The sequence below is a fragment of the Dendrobates tinctorius genome, unplaced genomic scaffold (genome assembly GCF_039654945.1).
Source record: "Dendrobates tinctorius isolate UK_male_01 unplaced genomic scaffold, ASM3965494v1 ptg000035l, whole genome shotgun sequence".
Taxonomy (NCBI): domain Eukaryota; kingdom Metazoa; phylum Chordata; class Amphibia; order Anura; family Dendrobatidae; genus Dendrobates; species Dendrobates tinctorius.
In genome coordinates this window covers 61,953,430-61,974,053 of record NW_027361703.1, presented here as the reverse complement: position 1 = coordinate 61,974,053, position 20,624 = coordinate 61,953,430, and the positions used below count along the sequence as shown (strand labels likewise).

The 20,624-nt window shown below is 42.5% G+C and overlaps 1 protein-coding gene across 1 annotated transcript in view; it reads left to right on the top strand.

Moving 5' to 3' along the window:
• SLC2A13 (solute carrier family 2 member 13) overlaps nucleotides 1–20,624 on the top strand; it is a 401,421-nt gene that overhangs the window by 247,953 nt on the left and 132,844 nt on the right. The window contains exon 4 of the mRNA XM_073573541.1: nucleotides 8,983–9,091. Coding sequence (XP_073429642.1) covers nucleotides 8,983–9,091 — 109 coding nt within the window. The remainder of the gene's footprint in view (nucleotides 1–8,982; nucleotides 9,092–20,624) is intronic.

The following is a 20,624-nucleotide window of genomic DNA, read 5'->3' as shown; positions in this document are numbered from 1 at the left end:
TTTTATCAGTTTGTCTCCCATAGTTGAGGTCTACCTATGATGTAAATTACAGACGCCTCTCATCTTTTTAAGTGGTGGAACTTGCACTATTGCTGACTGACTAAATACTTTTTTGCCCCACTGTGTGTGTGTGTATGTATATATATATATATATATATATATATATATATATATATATATATATATATATATTTTAGTGTTGTTTTAAAAAGAAGTTTACAATTTTTTTTTCACTTTTCTTTTACTTTGTCACACTATTGGACTTTCACTTTTTGCAGTCTGATCGCTTATAAAACATAGGAATGCAGGAGCATTCCTATGCTTTACCAATAGTTAGCACTGCACTGACAGAAAAACTTCCTACATCATGCTCTGAGTATGATCTAGCAAGTTTGCTAGCTCTAGTGACCCGGATTTTGTCATGGCCGACACTGAGTCACCGTGGCAATGATCGGCCCCTTGTAATGATGTTACGGGGATGCCGAAGAGCAGAGGGGGCTCCCTCCCTCTGCTTGCCTGCTAAATCCTGTGATTGATATTGATCGCAGTGTTTAGGGGGTTAAAGTGCTGGGATCGGTGCTGGCATTGCTCCTGCACCCGGGTATCGGTTGCCAGAATCAGCTGACACTCGGCGGCGAGCACGTGCCCACAGCCTCTGTGCGTGCAGAATCGCCATGACGTATCCACACGTCATAGGTCGGTAAGTACCAGCCGAGCGTGACGTATGGATACATCCATTGTCAGGAAGTGTTTTTTTTTTTTTTTATATTTTACCGCTGCGCTATAGTTGTATCACTAATCCATGTTCCCTGCCCTTAGTATTATACTCACAAGCTGCCATCTTCTGCTTCTCTCAGCGCTGCTCTGGTTCCGCTCTGCCATCTTGTGACCTCAGGTTCTCACTGACAAAAAGTCAGAAGTAAAGGTCAGAATCCATCGATGTTAGTCTATGAGAACCTCTTTCCGGCTCTCATAGGTTTACATCGAGAAGTGACCTCCGATTCGTCCATCAAACACTGAAACAATCCGACTAGTCACAACTAGCAGTGCTGAAAACAAAAGATGATGGCTGGCAAGTAAAATACTAGGAGCAGAAAACTTAAATTAGTGACCGTGCATCAGCGGTAATAAGATAAAATGCTGGAGTGTTGCCTTATTGCTTGATTTTCCATACCAGCTAGCAGCATTAAAAGACTACCAATTGGTGATCCTTAAAGAGCCTGGTTACACAGGCAGACCGTGCTTAACAGTGTCCTTAATGATCTGTTCTGTTTAAACTGCAAGATTATCAAGAAACAAGCTTGCTTTTTTTATTTGTTTTTTATATTTTTTGTATTAGCCTAATTGGACCTCTTAAGGCAAACCAAAAGATTATTTCACCTGGTGTATGAGCATTTAGCTTGTTTTTGGGTGATCAGCATCCTGTTTACGTTTAGTGAAAATGCACTTTATTCATATTCCAATTTGAGGTGTCCTTCCCCAACATTGTGATTGTATCTATGGGGGCCAATAAATCCCACTGGTCATTCCTATTTGTTGATGGGCTGACCACCAAGTTATAACCGTCATACACTCCATAAAGCCTCTGAAATTGTTAGCCATCAGATGGAGATCTAGCTGGAGTGCATGGTCTAGTCTACGTCACAATTGTAGAATCATGGAATCGTAGAGTTGGAAGGGACCTCCTGGGCCATCTGGTCCAACCCCCTGCTCAAAGCAGGATTTGCTAAATCATCCCAGTCAGATGTCTGTCCAGCCTCTGTTTGAAGACTTCCATTGAAGGAGAACTCACCACTTCTGGTGGCAGCTTGTTCCACTCATTGATGACTCTAACTGTCAAAAAGTTTTTTCTAATATCTAATCTGTGTCTCCTCCCATTCAGTTTCATCCCATTGCTTCTAGTCTTTCCTTGTGCAAATGAGAATAAAGTTGATCCTTCTACAATGTGACAGCCCTTTAGATATTTGTAGACAGCTATTAAGTCTCCTCTCAGTCTTCTCTTTTGCAAACTAAACAATCCCAAATCCTGCAACCTTTCCTCATAAGACAGGGTTTGCAGACCGGTCACCATTCTGGTTGCTCTTTTCTGAACTTGCTCCAGTTTGTTGATGTCTTTTTTAAAATGTGGTGCCCAAAACTGGACACAATATTCCAGATGAGGTCTGACCAAAGAGGAGTAGAGGGAAATAATGACTTCACGTGATCTAGACTGTATGCTTCTGTGAATACATCCTAGAATTGCATTTGCCTTTTTTGCTGCTGCATCACACTGTTAACTCATATTCAGTCTGTGATCTATTAGTATACCCAAGTCTTTTTCACATGTGCTGTTGCTTAGGCCTATTCCTCCCATTCTGTATATGCTTTTTTCATTTTTATTGTCCAGATGTAGTACTTTGCATTTTTCTCTGTTAAAAACCATTCTGTTAGCTGCTGCCCACTTCTCCAGTTTATTTATATCTCTTTGAATCCTCTCTCTCTCTTCTCTAGTATTAGCTATCCCTCCTAGCTTTGTGTCATCAGCAAATTTAATCAGTTTACCCTCAATTCCTTCATCTAAATTGTTGATTAAAGATGTTGAACAATACAGGGCCCAGGACAGAGCCCTGTGGTACCCCACTTGAGACATTCTTCCAACTGGATGTGCAGCCATTTACAACCACTCTTTGGGTCCGATCACTAAGCCAGTTATGAATCCACCTAACAGTTGCCTTGTCCATTCCATACTTAGTCATTTTTTCAATAAGGATTGTATGAGATACTTTGTCAAATGCTTTGCTGAAGTCAAGATATACTATATCTACAGCATTTCCTTGAGCCACCCAATCAGTGATTCCGTCATAGAAGGAAATTAAGTTAGTCTGACATGACTTATTAGTTACAAACCCATGCTGACTCTGTTTAATCACTTCATTCTTATCCAGGTACTGACAAACATGTTGTTTAATAATTTGTTCAAAGATCTTTCCTGGTATAGAAGTCAAACTCACCGGCCTATAATTGCCTGGGTCCACCTTCTTCCCCTTTTTGAAGATAGGAACAACAATTGCTCTTCTCCATTCTTCTGGGACTTCTCCTGTTCTCCAAGAATTTTCAAAGATTATGGAGAGGGGTTCAAAAATTTCTTCTTCTATCTCCTTCAGTACTATGGGGTGTAATTCATCTGGACCTGGAGACTTGATTTCATTTAGGTTAGCTAAGTGTTTCCTCACTATCTTTCTGTTTATAGATATCCTGGATTCTTCTATTCCCTTAATAGGACAGTGAAGAACAGTTGATGTTACATTTCCTTTCTGAGAGAAAACAGATGCAAAATAGGAATTTAAAAGTTCGGCCTTCTCAACATCCTGTCTTAACATTTCATCATTTTCATCCTGTAAAAATCCTATAGCATCTTTGACTTTTCTTTTACTTTTGACATATCCCCAAAATCCTTTATTATTGCTTTTGACATCTCTTGCAAGCCTCAATTCATTGTCTGCTTTAGATAATCTGATTTGTGCCCTGCAGGTTCTGCAGACAGCATTATATTCTTCTTTAGATATGTCTCCCTCTTTCCATTTTATAAACCTCTTTTTTCTTCCTTTTTAGCATGTGCTAAAGTTCTGTGTTAATCCATCCTGGCTTCCTTAAATGCTTCCTATTCTTCCCTCTTTTCGGAATTGTTAACAATTGTGCCTTGAGAATTTCATTTTTCAAGATTTCCCATCCTTCCTGGACATTTTTGTCTTTAAGGATATCCAGCCATTGAATCCCTCCAATTCTCTTTCTGAATCCCTTAAAATCTGCCTTTCTGAAATCTAACCTTGACGTCTGAGTCTTCACAGGTCTTCCTCCTCTAGTTATTCAAAATTCTAAAATAGCATGGTCGCTACCTCCTAGGGTCCCAGCCACTTTTACCTCCTCAACCATTTCCTCCCTGTTTATAAGGATTAGATCCAAGGTAGCAGTTCCCCTTGTTTTCTCCCCTACCTTTTGGAAGATAAAGTTGGCAGCAAGAGAGGATAAGAATTTCCTTGACCTGTTAGTTTTGCCTGAGAGAGATTCCCAACAAATGTCTGGATAGTTGAAATCTCCCTTGACAACTATGTCATATTTTTTGGAGAACTTGGCCATTTGATGCATAAAGAGTTCATCCATATCTTTAGCTTGCACAGGCGGCCTGTAGTAAATGCCTTCAATGGTGTCCTTTCCATTGTTCTGTCCTTGTATTCTTACCCAAACAGTTTCCACAGAACTCCCAGTCTCTGAAGCTTCAATCTCTGTGCAGATATACGCGTTTCTAACATACAATGCGACACCCCCTCCTCGTTTATCAAGTCTGTTTCTTGCAAATAAGTTGTATCCTTCTAGTCTTGTATTCCAATCATGTGTATTGTCCCACCAAGTTTGTGATTCCAATGACATCATATTTCTTTTCCTGTGTTAGTAGTTCCAATTCTCCTTGTTTGTTGCCCATCCTTTGTGCATTAGTATAGAAACATTTTAGTTTGTGATTGGTTTCTCTTTCTCCAATATTTTTATTAATTAGATTCTTTTGTCTTTGTTCTTTCTTTCCACTTCTAATAGCAGAGTTCTCAATAGCATTTGTCAGATGTATGGCTTTTTCTGGTCTTTTGCTTCCCTTCCCATGTTGTTCTAGTTTAAAGCTCTCCTTACAAGTGTAGCAAGGCGACTTCCAAATACATGTTTTCCAGTCTTCGTAAGGTGCACCCCATCTCTAGCAAGTAGTCCATCGTAAAGGTAATTCACTCCGTGATCCATAAATCCAAATAGTTGCTGACGGCACAATCGACGTAGCCAGTTGTTCACCTGCAGAATCTTATTCCACCTCCTTGTTCCATGGCCATCCACTGGGAGGATGGAAGAGAAGACCACCTGCGCTCCCAGTTCTTTCTCTTTCTTGCCTAAGTCTTCAAAGTCTCTGCAGATGGTTTCCAGGTCGTTTCTTGCATTGTCATTTGTCCCCACATGTAGTAGCAGGAATGGGTAGTCATCTGTAGGTCTGAAGAGTCCTGATATCCTGTATCATGTAGATATGTAGATCCATTTCTCTTAATATTGCAATTAGATAATCCACGTGATACATTGGGCCAAAGCAATGTAGACTAACAGGAAAACCCCTTTGGAATACAAATTTAATTTTTATTTGTGTACTTTTACAGAATGTTTTGTATCCGTAAGTAATATCAAAGTAAAGGCGTCTGTTTTCCTAAAAATAAGTCTGATTATTTATTTTTTTTACACAGTGAATAAAAAAAAAATAAAAAACCTCTAGCAATAAGGAAAGGACAATTATCTGCTTTGTTTAATAAATGCTACTAAAGATAGTACAAAGCAGTTTTTATTTTATTTTTTTTTTCACGTTGTCTTTAGATTTTTGAATTAGCAAAGTTGCTAGGCAACACGCTGCTACCTTGGAATTATACATAAATCGGTTGTTTCAAACAGAATATTCATGAAATGATGGAGATTTCCATTCCATCAAGCATTTTAGGTTTTACATACTTTATTGCATGATTGTTTATTTTTCTTGGATCCAGATTGTTAAATAGCAAATTGCTTATGCGCACATACAATATGTATTCTCTTGTATTATACATGTGGTACTATATTCTCATTAGAATTGTTTTAGTGATAAGACACCAGGTATTATATATTCGCTAATTCAGAATCCTGATCAGAATTGGTCTATGAATAAAAACATATCCGCTATTTCACCCAAAATGTGTGGTCTTGTTGACTTCATCCTCATATAGTTATACCTGCTGTGTGTGCACCTATTTTTCTGGACATATTCCTGTTTTATTACCAGAGGGTATAAGTTTTCTTCAGGATTCTAGTAGTATTTCCTTAACCCCTTAGCGACAGAGCCAGTTTGCAGCTTAATGACCAGGCCAATTTTTACAATTCTGACCACTGTCCCTTTATGAGGTTATAACTCTGGAACGCTTTAATGGATCCCGCTAATTCTAAGACTGTTTTTTCGTGACATATTGTACTTCATATTAGTGGTAAAATTTCTTCGATAAGTCTTGTGTTTATGAAAAAAATGGAAATATGGCGAAAATTTTGAAAATTTTGCAATTTTAAAACTTTAAATTTTTATGCCCTCAAATCAGAGAGATGTGTCACACAAATTTCTTAATAAATAACATTTCCCACATGTCTACTTTACATCAGCACAATTTTGGAAGCAAAATTTTTTTTTGTTAGGAAGTTATAAGGGTTAAAAGTTGACCAGCGATTTCTCATTTTTACAACAAAATTTACAAAACCATTTTTTTTAGGGACCACATCATATTTAAAGTCATTTTGAGGGGTGTACATGACAGAAAATACCCAAAAGTGGCACCATTCTAAACACTAGACCCCTCAAGGTGCTCAAAACCACATTCAAGAAGTTTATTAACCCTTTAAGTGCTTCACAGGAACTAAAGCAATGTGGAAGGAAAAAATTAATATTTAACTTTTTTTTTGCAAAAAATTTACTTCAGAACCAATTTTTTTTATTTTCACAAGTGTTAAAAGAGAAAATCAACCACAAAATTTGTTGTACAATTTCTCCTGAATACGCCGATACCCTATATGTGGGGGTAAACCACTATTTCAGCACACGGCAGAGCTCGCAAGGGATGGAGCGCCGTTTGACTTTTTCAACGCAGAATTGGCTGGAATTGAGATCGGATGCCATGTTGCGTTCGGAGAGCCCTTAATGTGCCTAAACAGTGGAAACCTCCAACAAGTGACCCCATTTTGGAAACTAGACCCATTAAGGAACTTATCTAGATGTGTGGTGAGCACTTTGAACCCCCAAGGGCTTCACAGAAGTTTATAACGTAGAGCCGTGAAAATAAGAAATCTATTTTTTTTCCACAAAGATGATCTTTTCGCCCCCAAACTTTTATTTTTTACAAGGGTAACAGGAGAAATCATACCCGCACAGTTGTTATGCGATTTGTCCTGAGTACGCCGATACCCCATATGTGGGGGGGAACCACTGTTTGGGCGCATGGGAGAGCTCTGAAGGGAAGGAGTGCCATTTTGGAATGCAGACTTGGATGGAATGGTCTGCGGACATCATGTTGCGCTTGCAGAGCCCCTGATGGGCCTAAACAGTGGAAACCCCCCCACAAGTGACCCCATTTTGGAAATTAGACCCCCTAATGAACTTATCTAGATGTGTGGTGAGCACTTTGAACCCCCAAGCGCTTCACATAAGTTTATAAACGCAGAGCCGTGAAAATAAGAAGTCTTTTTTTATTTCCACAAAAGTGATTTTTTAGACCCCAATTTTTAGACCTCCAAAGTTGGCAAATAGTGGAAACCCCTCAATTCTTGCTCCAACCCTAATCCCAACCCTAACCCTAATCCCAACCCTAATCCTAATTCTAACCCTAATTCTAGTTGGCCCTAACCCTAATTCTAACCCTAGTCGTGACCCGAGCCCTAACCATAGCCCTAGCCTAACCCTAGCCCTAACCCAACCCCAACCCTAGCCCAACCCTAACCCAACCCTAGCCCAACCCTAACCCTACCCTAGCCCTAACCCTACCCTAACCCTAGCCCAACCCTAACCCTAATGGAAAACTGAAAAAAAAATATTTTATTTATTTCATTATATTGGCCTATATAAGGGAGTGATAAACGGGGGGGGGGGGTTATGTACTATTTTTTTTATTTTGATCACTATGATTGTTTATCATAGTGATCAAAATAATGAATGGAATCTGCCAGCCGGAGCCGGCAGATTCCCGGCGGGCGCACTGCGCATGCGCCCGCCATTTTCAAGATGGCGGCGCCCATCGGAGGATGCCGGCGGGACGTGGGACCACCGGGAGGGGACGGAGGGCCACGGAGAGGTACCGGGGGGGATCGGGGACCCTATTTCTCTCTCCTCTGATGTGCGATCACATCAGAGGAGAGAGAAATTAAATGTAAAATCGCGGCTTTTTTTTTTTTTTTTGCGGTCGCCGTTATAGGGTTAATAACGGCGATCGCAAAAGCGGGGGTCGGTAAAAACCGACCGATTCATGTTCTCTGGGGTCTCGGCTACCCCTAGCAGCCGAGACCCCGGAGAAAATCCGACACTGGGGGGCGCTATTCACTTAAATCACAGCGCCGTGAATTAACGGCGCTGTGGTTTTAGTACCCTTAATTACCGCCGTTAAAAGGCGTATCGGCGGTCGTTAAGGGGTTAAACATGCCCCATTTATGATCTTTATGCCCTGCTACCACGACATGGTCCCAGTCTATACAATTAAGCTCTTCCCTTAATTTGTTGAAATCAGCTTTCCTAAAGTTCCACGTTTTTGCAGTTCTTGTTTGAAATGTTTTATTGAAAATTACATTGAAACTTACCATGTTATGGTCCCTGCTTCCCAAATGCTCCCTGCCCTGTAGATCTGAAATTCTATCTGGTTTGTTTGATAGAAACAGATCCAGCAGATTATCTCCCCTGGTCGGTTCATATACCAGCCAGGAGCGGTAATTGTCCTGAAATCTGGATAAGAAATTGTAGCTTTTAGCACAGCCATGACATTATATGTCCCATTGAATGATGACACAATCGCATTGTGCACATAGCATATTATCGTTATCGGCAGCACATCTCCTGTTTACACAGGCCTATGTACTATTGAGAATGATGATGATTTTAATGTTGGCATGAATGATCCAATCAGCTGAAAAGCAAGCGTTTGGCTTGTTCGTCATTTATTTACTGGCATGTAATCAAATGACTGGTCATCCAAGTTAACCCTTTCAATTTCTCAAAATGTCAGTACTGTGGACAACAAGGGTGATTATCAATAGATCGACAGATCGTTGGGCCACAGGTAGGATAACGTGAATCCTTGGGTGTCCATCTGCCTTCATGACATGATATTTTGACATTCTATCTACATTTCAATTTACTGTACCTGTATACAATAAACTCATGCCCTTAATTATCGATTTTTTTTTTTTGTATTTCTTTTTAAGGCGGACCTGTCATATACAGAATGTTAATATATCCTCCAACCCGCCGCGCTCTTCTAGTTGGCTGTGGATTGCAGATGTTCCAACAATTGGCTGGCATCAACACTGTAATGTATGTGTTTCTATATTTTGTTACATAATTCTGTTTACATGTTAAAGCACTAATTTTGGAAAAATGAATAAAGTGGATCGTGTCACAGTAATCCCATTCATTTTATCAGATGCTTTAAAAAGGACAATTAAGGGGGAAAAAAACCCTTCATGACCGACTTCCAATGTATATTAATTATTCCTTCAATGCACGTGTTTTGGACGTAGAACATGTTGACACAAAATCCAAATTCAAAAACTTTTCAAATACCCTTTTAATAGCATCTATTGATTGTAATATGAAAATGCAGCTGTAGTGTACAAAGTGCTCTTTTTTTAACATGGTATGTTTTTCAGCATTAAAAAGAAAATCCATGTCAATTTTTGAGGTTTTTCTCCCTAAATAAATGCCCCAAATTAGGCCAATGAATGAAATTTAACTTAGAAGCAGAAAAAAACACCCCATGCACAAAAACATCATTAAAAAAATCCTAAACGTTTTCAGGTTTCTGAGACCTATTTTTCTGGCAGAACATTTGTCTGAAAATACTCTTGGGCCGAGTGCACACAATCCGGAAGTAGCAAAGCTTTGGATGCATAGCTTATGTTCGCTGTGTCCAAAGCACTACCTTCTATTGAACACAGGTGAATCCGCAGTGTCCAACCCGCAGCAACTCTGGATCGTGTGCACTTACCCATAGGGGTGTGTAAAGTGGTAGGAGTTCCAGAATATAGGAGTAGATAAAATCAATATTTATTCCAAAATTGCTAAATGCATCTATAGCCTTGTATGTTCCATAAAAAGATTAGGCAAGAGATCTGTCAGACATGGGAGTTATTACGCGTTTTGAACCTTTGAACTCCCTTGTTCTTAGTCATAACTAGTTATTATAAGACTGGGGTCACACTTGCAAGTGCAATGGGAGAAACTCACGAATCAATACCGGAGTGTGCGGCTGCATGTCTTTCTATGCAGCTGAACGCTGCGGTCCGAGTGCCGGCGGCAGTGCTGGGTATTGATGCGAGAGACTCGCGCAAGTTTCTCGCATTGCACTCGCAAGTGTGACACCGGCCTAAGAGAAAGATTGTTGTTTTATAGCATCCAGTATATGGGTAAGGTTCATTAACCTCACATATTCCAGATTGGGACACATTTCACTAGAATTGGTAAGAAAACATTTAAAAACAAAACTGTGATGTAACCAAGGAAAACAATGTACAAAATGTATGGCAATAGCCTTTAATACTTGCTCTCCTGAGAAAGTATCAAAGAAAGTCCAGATAGTACTCAATAGAAAAAAAAACCCACACCATTGATTTTGGTGGTGCATTTTGGTGTGTTTAAGGAGTGTGACAGGTACTAGAGAAAATAGTATATTGCATTGATTGCATATTGTTCAGATTACCGTATATCAGATTCCGTCTGTACAGTGATCTTTAAAAAAAAAAAAAGCAATATAGATAAGAATAGAAAAAGACATGGCTTAGGCTACTTTCATATTTGCTTTCGGAGGTGCAGGGCCGCCGCTAAGCTCCGCCTCGGCCGCGCCTCCTCTGGTCAGCTCCTCCTCTGATCGCATGACGCTGCGTGCGATCAGCGTACCCTATAGTTAGCGTTGGGTACGCTGGTCGTGCGCTGGTACATTTTTGCCGGCGCTTGCGCCCTGTTGGCGCTGCGCCGAGCACACAAAAACGCGCCCGTGTTGCAATTTTGTGCGCTCGGCGCAGTGCCAAAAGGGCGCACGCGCTGGCAAAAGTGTACCAGCGCACGACCAGCGTACCCAACGCTAACTATAGGGTACGCTGATCGCATGCAGCGTCATGTAATCAGAGGAGGAGCTGACCGGAGGAGGAGGCGCGGCCGGGGCTTAGCGGCGGCCCTGCGCCTCCGAACGCAAATCTGAAAATAGCCTTACTTCGATGGTGAGTGTGAATGGTGCCAAAAGAAACAATATAAAAGGCTTCAAAGTTTAAGAGCACTAGACGTGTGTAAATAGTAATCAATGGCACATCCGTTTTATTAATGCATGTGAATGGTACTGAAAGAGATTTATTAATGCATGTGAATGATTTAAGAAAATATTTGCAGATGCAATACATAATGCGATATGTGCATAATGGTTGATTTAAATGGAAGAAATAACTGTAGATATACATGTTACTGGATAAAATGGCAAATACAACAATATGTAAATTGTAGGCATGCAATATGTTTTGTACAGTCTGAATAGTAACTGATACAAATGTAAAAAAAAAAAATCATGGAAAATGACATTTTGAATTAAAAAAAAAGTGTTAAATGTACTAAAACAAAAAACAAGTCAAAAACATCCAAAATGACCACTAAAAATATGATAAATATTTGTACTCTATGTAAGTTGCAAAAATTTGAGACACATGAATGGTGATATAAAAAAGGTAAAGTACAGTCATATGTTAAAGTTTGGGCACCCCTATTAATGTTAACCTTTTTTCTTTATAACAATTTTGGTTTATGCAACAGCTATTTCAGTTTCATATATCTAATAACTGATGGACTCAGTTATATTTCTGGATTCAAATGAGGTTTATTGTACTAACAGAAAATGTGCAATCTGCATTTAAACAAAATTTGACCGGTGCAAAAGTATGGGCACCTCAACATAAAAGTGACATTAATATTTCGTAGATCCTTCTTTTGCAAAAATAACAGCCTCTAGTCGCTTCCTGTAGCTATTAATGAGTTCCTGGATCCTGGATGAAGGTATTTGTGACCATTCCAGTTTACAAAACAATTCCAGTTCAGTTAAGTTTGATGGTCGCCGAGCATGGACAGCCCGCTTCAAATCATCCCACAGATGTTCAATGATATTCAGGTCTGAGGACTGGGATGGCCATTCCAGAACATTGTAATTGTTCCTCTGCATGAATGCCTGAGTAGATTTGGAGCGGTGTTTTGGATCATTGTCTTGCTGAAATATCCATCCCCTGCGTAACTTCAACTTCGTCACTGATTCTTGCACATTATTGTCAAGAATCTGCTGATACTGAGTTGAATCCATGCGACCCTCAACTTTAACAAGATTCCCGGTGCCGGCATTGGCCACACAGCCCCAAAGCATGATGGAACCTCCACCAAATCTTACTGTGGGTAGCAAGTGTTTTTCTTGGAATGCTGTGTTTTTTAGCCTCCATGCATAACGCCTTTTTGTATGACCAAACAACTCAATCTTTGTTTCATCAGTCCACAGGACCTTCTTCCAAAATGTAACTGGCTTGTCCAAATGTGCTTTTGCATACCTCAGGCGACTCTGTTTGTGGCGTGCTTGCAGAAACGGCTTCTTTCGCATCACTCTCCCATACAGCTTCTCCTTGTGCAAAGTGCGCTGTATTGTTGACCGATGCACAGTGACACCATCTGCAGCAAGATGATGCTGCAGGTCTTTGGAGGCTGTCTGTGCATTGTCCTTGACTGTTCTCACCATTCTTCTTCTCTGCCTTTGTGATATTTTTCTTGGCCTGCCACTTCTGGGCTTAACAAGAACTGTACCTGTGTTCTTCCATTTCCTTACTATGTTCCTCACAGTGGAAACTGACAGGTTAAATCTCTGAGACAACTTTTTGTATCCTTCCCCTGAAAAGCTATGTTGAATAATCTTTGTTTTCAGATCATTTGAGAGTTGTTTTGAGGAGCCCATGATGCCACTCTTCATAGGAGAATCAAATAGGAGAACTACTTGCAAGTGGCCACCTTAAATACCTTTTCTCATGATTTGATACACCTGGCTATGAAGTTCAAAGCTCAATGAGGTTACAAAACCAATTTAGTGCTTCAGGAAGTCAGTAAAAAGTAGTTAGGAGTGTTCAAATCAAGAAAATGATAAGGGTGCCCATACTTTTGCACCGGTCAAATTTTATTTAAATGCAGATTGCACATTTTCTGTTCGTACAATAAACCTCATTTGAATCCAAAAATATAACTGAGTCCATCAGTTATTAGATATATGAAACTGAAATAGCTGTTGCAAAAATCAAAATTGTTATAAAGAAAAAAGGTTAAAATTAATAGGGGTGCCCAAACTTTAACATATGACTGTATTTTCCGAAGAAATTAAATAGTGTCAGTGAGTGTATTAATGGGTTATAATAATGCTTAATGCTAGGAATAGTATAATGAGATGTCAGTATATAGCAGGTGAAATAAATATTGAACATGTCACCAATTTTCTTAGTAAATATATTTCTAAAGGTGCTATTGACATGCAATTATCACCAGATGTCAATAACAACCCGTCCAATCCACACAAGCAAAGACATCAATCCATAAAGGTCCATAAATTAAGTTGTGTGTAATAATGAGAAATAACACAGGGAAAAGGTATTGAACACAAGTAGAAAGAGAGGTGGCAAAATATATGGAAAGTCAAGACATCAGTAATTAAAAAGCAATTCTGCTGCTTGGTATTTTTCACTCTCAGCTATTTCATCTGATGGGTTATAAAAAGATGTCTCATTACCAAGGTGCTACACAAGCGTAGGATTTATATGCAGCTTACAAGTTACATTATTAAGAGCTCTATTATCAGTTAGTAGGGTGTCTTGGTAAGGTTTACTGATACTATTAAATGAAAAATAAGTTAACTTGACTTGTATTGATATACTCCATAAAAGCTGGTATGGACGCTACAGGACAATGCCATATGCTTAGCATATCATCTATGTATCACCCATACTAGCAAATATGAGATGCATACCGTAAACGCCCGTTACACATAGCTATATCGCTGTAATGTCACCGATTTCGTGTCGTAGCAACGATATTGCTAGCGATATCGCTGCATGTGATACTTACCTCCGACCGGCTCCCCCGCTGCTCATCGCTTATCGCGCAAGAAGGTCCTGGACCATTTCTCGTCGGGAGCTTCCTGCTGGGCTTCCTGTGGCGCCGACGAGCGACGCGTGGACGTGGGCGGGAGGACGTCAGGATCGTCACGTCTGACAGGTAAGTAGCGACCGCTGCTGTGTGGCAGCTCACTAGCGACCACTTAGCAATGCACCAGCGATCCATATCGTTGTCGGGATCGCTGGTGCATCGCTAAGTGTAACGGTACCCTAAGGCCTCTTTCACACATCAGGTTTTCGCCGTCAGGCGCGATCCGGCGCTTTTGACAGAAACCGGATCCGGCGAAATGCAATGCCGGATCCGGTTTCCCCCCCATTGACTTGCATTTGCGCCGGATCGCGCCGGATGGCCATGCGTTTCATCCGGTTTTCACCGGATCCGGCAATGTGTCGCGATCCGGCGTCTGGAAAAAACGGCTACTGTAACGTTTTTTGTCTCCGGCGAAAAAGCCGGACACGCCGGATCCGGCGCGTCCGGCTTTTTCACACAATGAAAGCCTATGAGCGCCGCAATGCGCCGGATCCGGCGAAAGCCGGATCCAGCAGCCGGATCCGTTTTTTTGGTCTGAGCATGCTCAGTAGCTCTGCCCACAAGACATATATAAAAGCAAGACAGTGGGACCCACAGCCACACCCAACATGCCACCCAAGAAAGCAACCAAGCGAAGCAGGAGAAGGCAGGAGACCACTGCAGCACCATCAGCAGCACCACCACCCCAAATGGAGCAGCAAATGGAACATGCTGAGGAGGGGAGGCCAGCAGCAGATGAGAGACGGTAATTATCAAATCCCCCATTCCTCCAAACTAGGGCTATTGAATATCAAGATATTCATTGGCCCTTTGTTTTTCTTTATTCAACAGCCGCCCAATAGATGCAGCAGCAGCAGCAGCAATGACAGCAGCTGGAACACCACCCACAGGCATGGAGTGTGGCCACCAGGAAGACAGCACATCATCGTCTGGGAGCCCTCCCTCGCATCGTCAGCGTTTGACGGTAAGTTTTTATTTCCAAAATCCATCTTCTCTGTAATATATGTCTATTCATTGCCTTTTATTTCAAAACAGGATTCACAAGATGAAGAGGAGCTCCCAGAAGAAGAAGGAAGGGGTGGACAGACACCTGGAGTGGGCTCACAATTGGTAAGTTTTTTGCATCAAACGCAGAAACACAACATCACACTACACACAACACATAGAAAACAATGTTCTGCAGACCACACACAGCAAACAAATGCCTACATGCAAAGACATAACATTTTTTGTTTTCTTCTCTAGTCTTCCCAATCTGGTGCTCGGCCAAGAGGTCCTCGCAGTGCCTCCCAGGGTCGTCGGCGACAGCAACGCGGCGGTCACCAGCGTGTAAGTATAAATATTTTTGCTTTGTTTTTTTGCACTTTTTATTTCATTTCTTATGTGGAGGCTAATTATGTTATTTTTGTCTTTTTCTTTAACAGCCTTCACAGCGTGCTCCCGACTCTGACGGTGAGGATGGAGGACTCGATGTGGACCACCTCATCGATCTCGTCCGAGAAAGGGAGCCGCTCTGGAATATGGCTGACCGCCGCCACGCTGACCTTATCGTTACCCGACGACTCTGGGAGGAAATCTGTTCGCTCCTTGTGGGCCGCTGGGAGGACCTCGATGTTCGGGCCCAGATTACAGAGCGTAAGTATATACAGTACCGGTTGCTTGATGTAAACCAGTGTTTCCCGAACTCCAGTCCTCGTGGTCCCCACGGATCATGTGTTCAGGATTTCTATTTACTATGGAAATCCTGAAAACATGACCCCTGGGGACCATGAGGACTGGAGTTTGGGAAACACTGATGTTGTATACTAACCACTCCTTTCTCGTTTCAGGGAACAGAATTGTGAATCGGTGGCGGTCTGTGAGGGATCGTTTCAAGAAGGAGTTCAATAAAGAGATGCGGGCCCCGAGTGGATCTGGAGGACGCAGGAGCAAGTACAAGTACGCAGAAGCCCTGTCGTTCCTCCGGGAAACAATGGTCACCAGAAGGTAAATATTACACACCACATGTGAAAAAAAATGTTAGATGTAAAAATTTTTTTCAGCCAGGGCCATACCATGTCAGTATTTTAATTGTTTTTTTTTCTCTTTATTCAACAGCACGGTGAGCAGCACTCGGGACCCTGCACAATTGGACCCTTCTGAGGCGATCCATGAGGAGACCGGCACCGAGGGACACTTCGACCGCCCCGGTACATCTGCAACTTCCCAGCCTTACCACACATTCGACCCATCTGTCCCATCCACCAGCACAGGAGCATCGTGGCCGCCTACATTACATGAAGCTGCTGGTGAGGAGATCGCTTTCCCTTTACCCCACCCTTCTGCCCCTGCCACCTCTAGTACACCTGCGGGTACTGGGCGGCAGCGGCAGAGGGGTCAGGAAAAGAGTTATGCGCCAGAGTTCTTGCATCTGAATGCATCTTTCCAGAACTGTCTAAAAGTCTTGTCAGAGCAAATCTCCGCAGGCTATCAGCAGATCAACTCCAGCATTCTGGAGGTGAAGACACTTCTGCAAACCATGCATTCAGAAGCAAGAACTTCGCCAAACCACACCTTTTTCAGGTCTGTTGTGGAGCGCTTGGAAACGCTCTCTCCTGCCCAGCAGATGCATGTAATGCATTCATGCCACGCTGCTCTCCAGCAAGTTACCTCCCAACCTCCTCCTCCCACCACAGTAGTTCCTCCACCTGCACCCCCTCCAGCCACTTTCCATCCTCCCCCTCCTATTACATCTACACCCCCTCCAGCCACTTTCCATCCTCCCCCTCCTATTACATCTACACCCCCTCCAGCCACTTTCCATCCTCCCCCTCCTATTACATACCATCCACCTCCCCAGCACCATCCACCTCCGCAGCACCATCCACCTCCCCAGCACCATCCACCTCCCCAGCACCATCCACCTCCCCAGCACCATCCACCTCCCCAGCACCATCCACCTCCCCAGCACCAGCAACCTCCCCAGCACCAGCAACCTCCCCAGCACCAGCAACCTCCCCAGTACCAGCAACCTCCCCAGTACCAGCAACCTCCCCAGTACCAGCAACCTCCCCAGTACCAGCAACCTCCCCAGTACCTGCAAACTCCCCAGTACCAGCAACCTCACCAGTACCAGACATCTCCCCACTTCCAGCAACCTGCCCCGTACCAGACATCTCCCCACTTCCAGCAACCTGCCCCGTACCAGACATCTCCCCACTTCCAGCAACCTGCCCCGTACCAGACATCTCCCCACTTCCAGCAACCTGCCCCGTACCAAACTCCTTCCCCATACAACTTGCCATCAACATCATCTGCTCCTACAGTCCCTACCCAACCCTCCACTCCACCACCCACCACCTCTTCTGCTTCCCACATGTCCACCCATTCTGTAGTTTTTTCCACACCTTCACCTCTAACTGTTCCTTCCCCACCACGATCCCAGTCCTCTCTCCACACTCCCAGTGTCGAAGTGTCCCGCAGCCCCTACAGCAGTATTTCCACCACACACTACACAGATTTATAATGTGTGTATTTAAATAAAAATGACCAGTTTTATGGTTTCAGTTTTATAGTTTCAAAGTTTTATTAAACAAGTTTATTAAATTTTTAAAAAAGTTTACTAAAAAAAACATTTTTCAATAAAAGTTAAATTATTTTACACTGGTTGTCTGTCATTTCTTTCTGCGGTGAAAAAGGTTAAATACAGGGTATTTAAAAGGTGAAATGGTATTCAAAACTAGGTATATAACTGTGGGTAAATTTTAGCTTTTTGCCACAGTTGTGTTCCTGGTTGTGTTTGAAGCAAAGTATTTCACCTAAAAAGTTGTGTTTATTGTTGGTGATTTCCTAACAATGTACACAACTTTTGTTAAAAGGTGAAATACTTTGCATAAAACACAACCAGGTACACACCTGTGGCCTAAAGCTAAAAATAGAGACCATGACAAGATAGCCAACTTTGGTTGGCAAAGGTATATACTGTTGGTACAGAAGGTACACAAGTTTGGTTGGGCACAAATCTTTCACACTCTGTCATCCTGCCAGTGTACTCTGCCTTGAGGTGACATAAAGTATAGTGCAAAATTGTCCCTCATTACTGAAACCGTCACAGAACTTCTAGTGGTAATGTCATGGTAATCTTGCAAGGTGGTTTCTTCAGAGGTGTCCTCAATGGAAATGGGTTCCTTGCAGATAACAAAATTGTGGAGTACCACGCACGCTTTGATCACCTCGTCCACAGTTTCTGTCTTGAGGTTGATCGCAGTCAATAGGACCCGCCATTTGGCTGTCAGAATACCAAAGGTACATTCAACCATTCTTCTTGCTCTTGTGAGGCGGTAATTAAAAATGCATTTTGGTCTTGTCAATCCTCTGCTAGAGTACGGTTTCAAAAGGTGTTCTGACAGCTGGAAGGCTTCATCCCCTACACAGACAAAAGGCATAGGTGGACCAGATGTTTGCGGCAGCGGTCTAGGTGGTGGGAACTGGAAGGTGTTTCCATACAGTTTACGCCCCATGGCAGACAGTTTGAAAACTTGAGAGTCATTGGAGCGGCCATAGGCCCCAATATCAACCGCAATAAATTTGTATTCCGCGTCAGCGATGGCCATGAGGACAATTGAAAAATATTTCTTGTAATTGAAATATTCTGACCCCCGATCCAGCTGGCTTTACAATGCGGATATGTTTCCCGTCCACAGCACCCAAGCAGTTTGGAAACTGACATATCTGTTGAAACTTGTCAGCAATTTCAATCCACCTCTCTGTTGTGGGCTCTGGTAAAAACTCTTCAGCTAAGGAGTCGCACAGTGCACGGCATGTGTACTTCACAATTCCAGATATGGTGGAAATCCCGAGTCTGTACTGGAAATGCAGTGACGAAAGGGATTCTCCAGTTGCAAGAAATCTGTGGGGAATTAAAAAACAATAAATTAGTTTTAAATCACAGCATTACATACCAAAACTCAGCTATAACACTTGGAGATACAAACTACCACCAACAAGATTGCAGTGAAAGTGTGCTCTGATGCGAGCATATCCAATAAATGTGGCTTACCTTAAAGTCACCATCAGACGCTCTGCGGGTGAAACAGAGAAGCGGCAATAGGTGTCCGCTTTTCTTATGAGGTGTGCAATGCGCTCCACCAAGTAATCAAAATTCTCCATTTTCATCCTAACATATCCAAAAAATTTATCCGGGTTTCGTTGAAGGTCCATGCATAGTGTAGAATAGACCCCACGCGTCATTCTCTTGGCTGTGATGGGGTGGATCCACAAACGTCGTCTACGATGCCTGATGCGCTGCTGTCTCGCTCTCTCCTTCTCCAGAACAATCACCCTCAAACGATTCGCCTCCGCTGTAAAATCCGCCAAATTCTTCAAAATATTTCCAATGACAACATCCATCTTCGCCAGTAACTTGCTCTTCTCTCCAACCTGCACTTTCTCCTCTACAACCTGTCAAAGAAGGGCTGTAGGAACATGCTATATATAGTTTTCCAGTAGCCAATCCCGTTCGGAAGGCCACAAGGGTCAATTTTAAAAACCGGATCCGGCGTAATCCGTCGAAAAACGGATAGAAAAACGGATGAACCGGATGAGACGGATCCGGTTTTGTCTGTCAAGAAAAAGACGGATCCGGCAGAAAACCGGATCCGTCACATCCGGTTTTACGAAACATTTGCCGTATCCGGCGTTCCGGCACGACGCCGGATCGCGCCTGACGCCGAAAACCTGATGTGTGAAAGTAGCCTTAGGTTGAGGACCACTGTCCTTTCTTATCTTGAGAGCCACAATCATTTCTGAGAGAGAGTCTCGAGTCACATCCAATGAGCTGGTCCTCCCACCCTGTAGCATCACACAGGGCCCGAGTTAGGCCTGTTTCACACTTCCGTTTTTGTATCCGCCAAACGGATCCGTTTCCGTTTTTTTGACGGAAACGGATGCAAACGGATCCGTTTTTAAAACCCGGATCCGTTTTTTTGACGGATCCGCGGTAACCGCTATGGGACAAAAACGGATCCTGCAAAAAAAATTGCGGATCCGTTTTTTAACGGAAACCAACGGATTTTGACGGATTTGAAAAAACGGAAGTGTGAAACAGGCCTTACCGGTATAATGACCACAAAGTTCTCCACAGAAAGCACTTTGTGCCGTCTTTCATTATAGTCCGTATACTTGCATCCAGAAGTTCCCACTTTACCCCAATTCAGTATTCTCTCATGAAACACTCCCACCACACTATTAGTTCCAGCTTCAACAAGCCTCTAATTAATAGTGCCATCTTATCTCCAGCTCACTGTATTTACTGTATCACTTCCCACCAATATATGCGCGTCCAGAAATGCTCTTCTCTGCAGGGAAACTCGTGAAACTCACCATCTGGAGAGCTTTTCTTCATAGCTGTTTGCCTAGTCCTTGTGCTAACGCACCAAGATGGCAGTTAGCCGCGAGCCACACAACTTGGATTCTCGAGCCACAGATTGGCGACCCTTGCCTTAGGTTACGTGCACACAACATCTCTTTTTCTGGTGGCAATGTCATTCAGTTTTTCTATGTGAATCCGCCAATTTTTTTTGAATTGGCACTTTAGCCGTCATAATTTGCTACCTCTCCACCACTGATGTCTTTTGTCTTTGCTTTCGAAAATCAACATGTTACT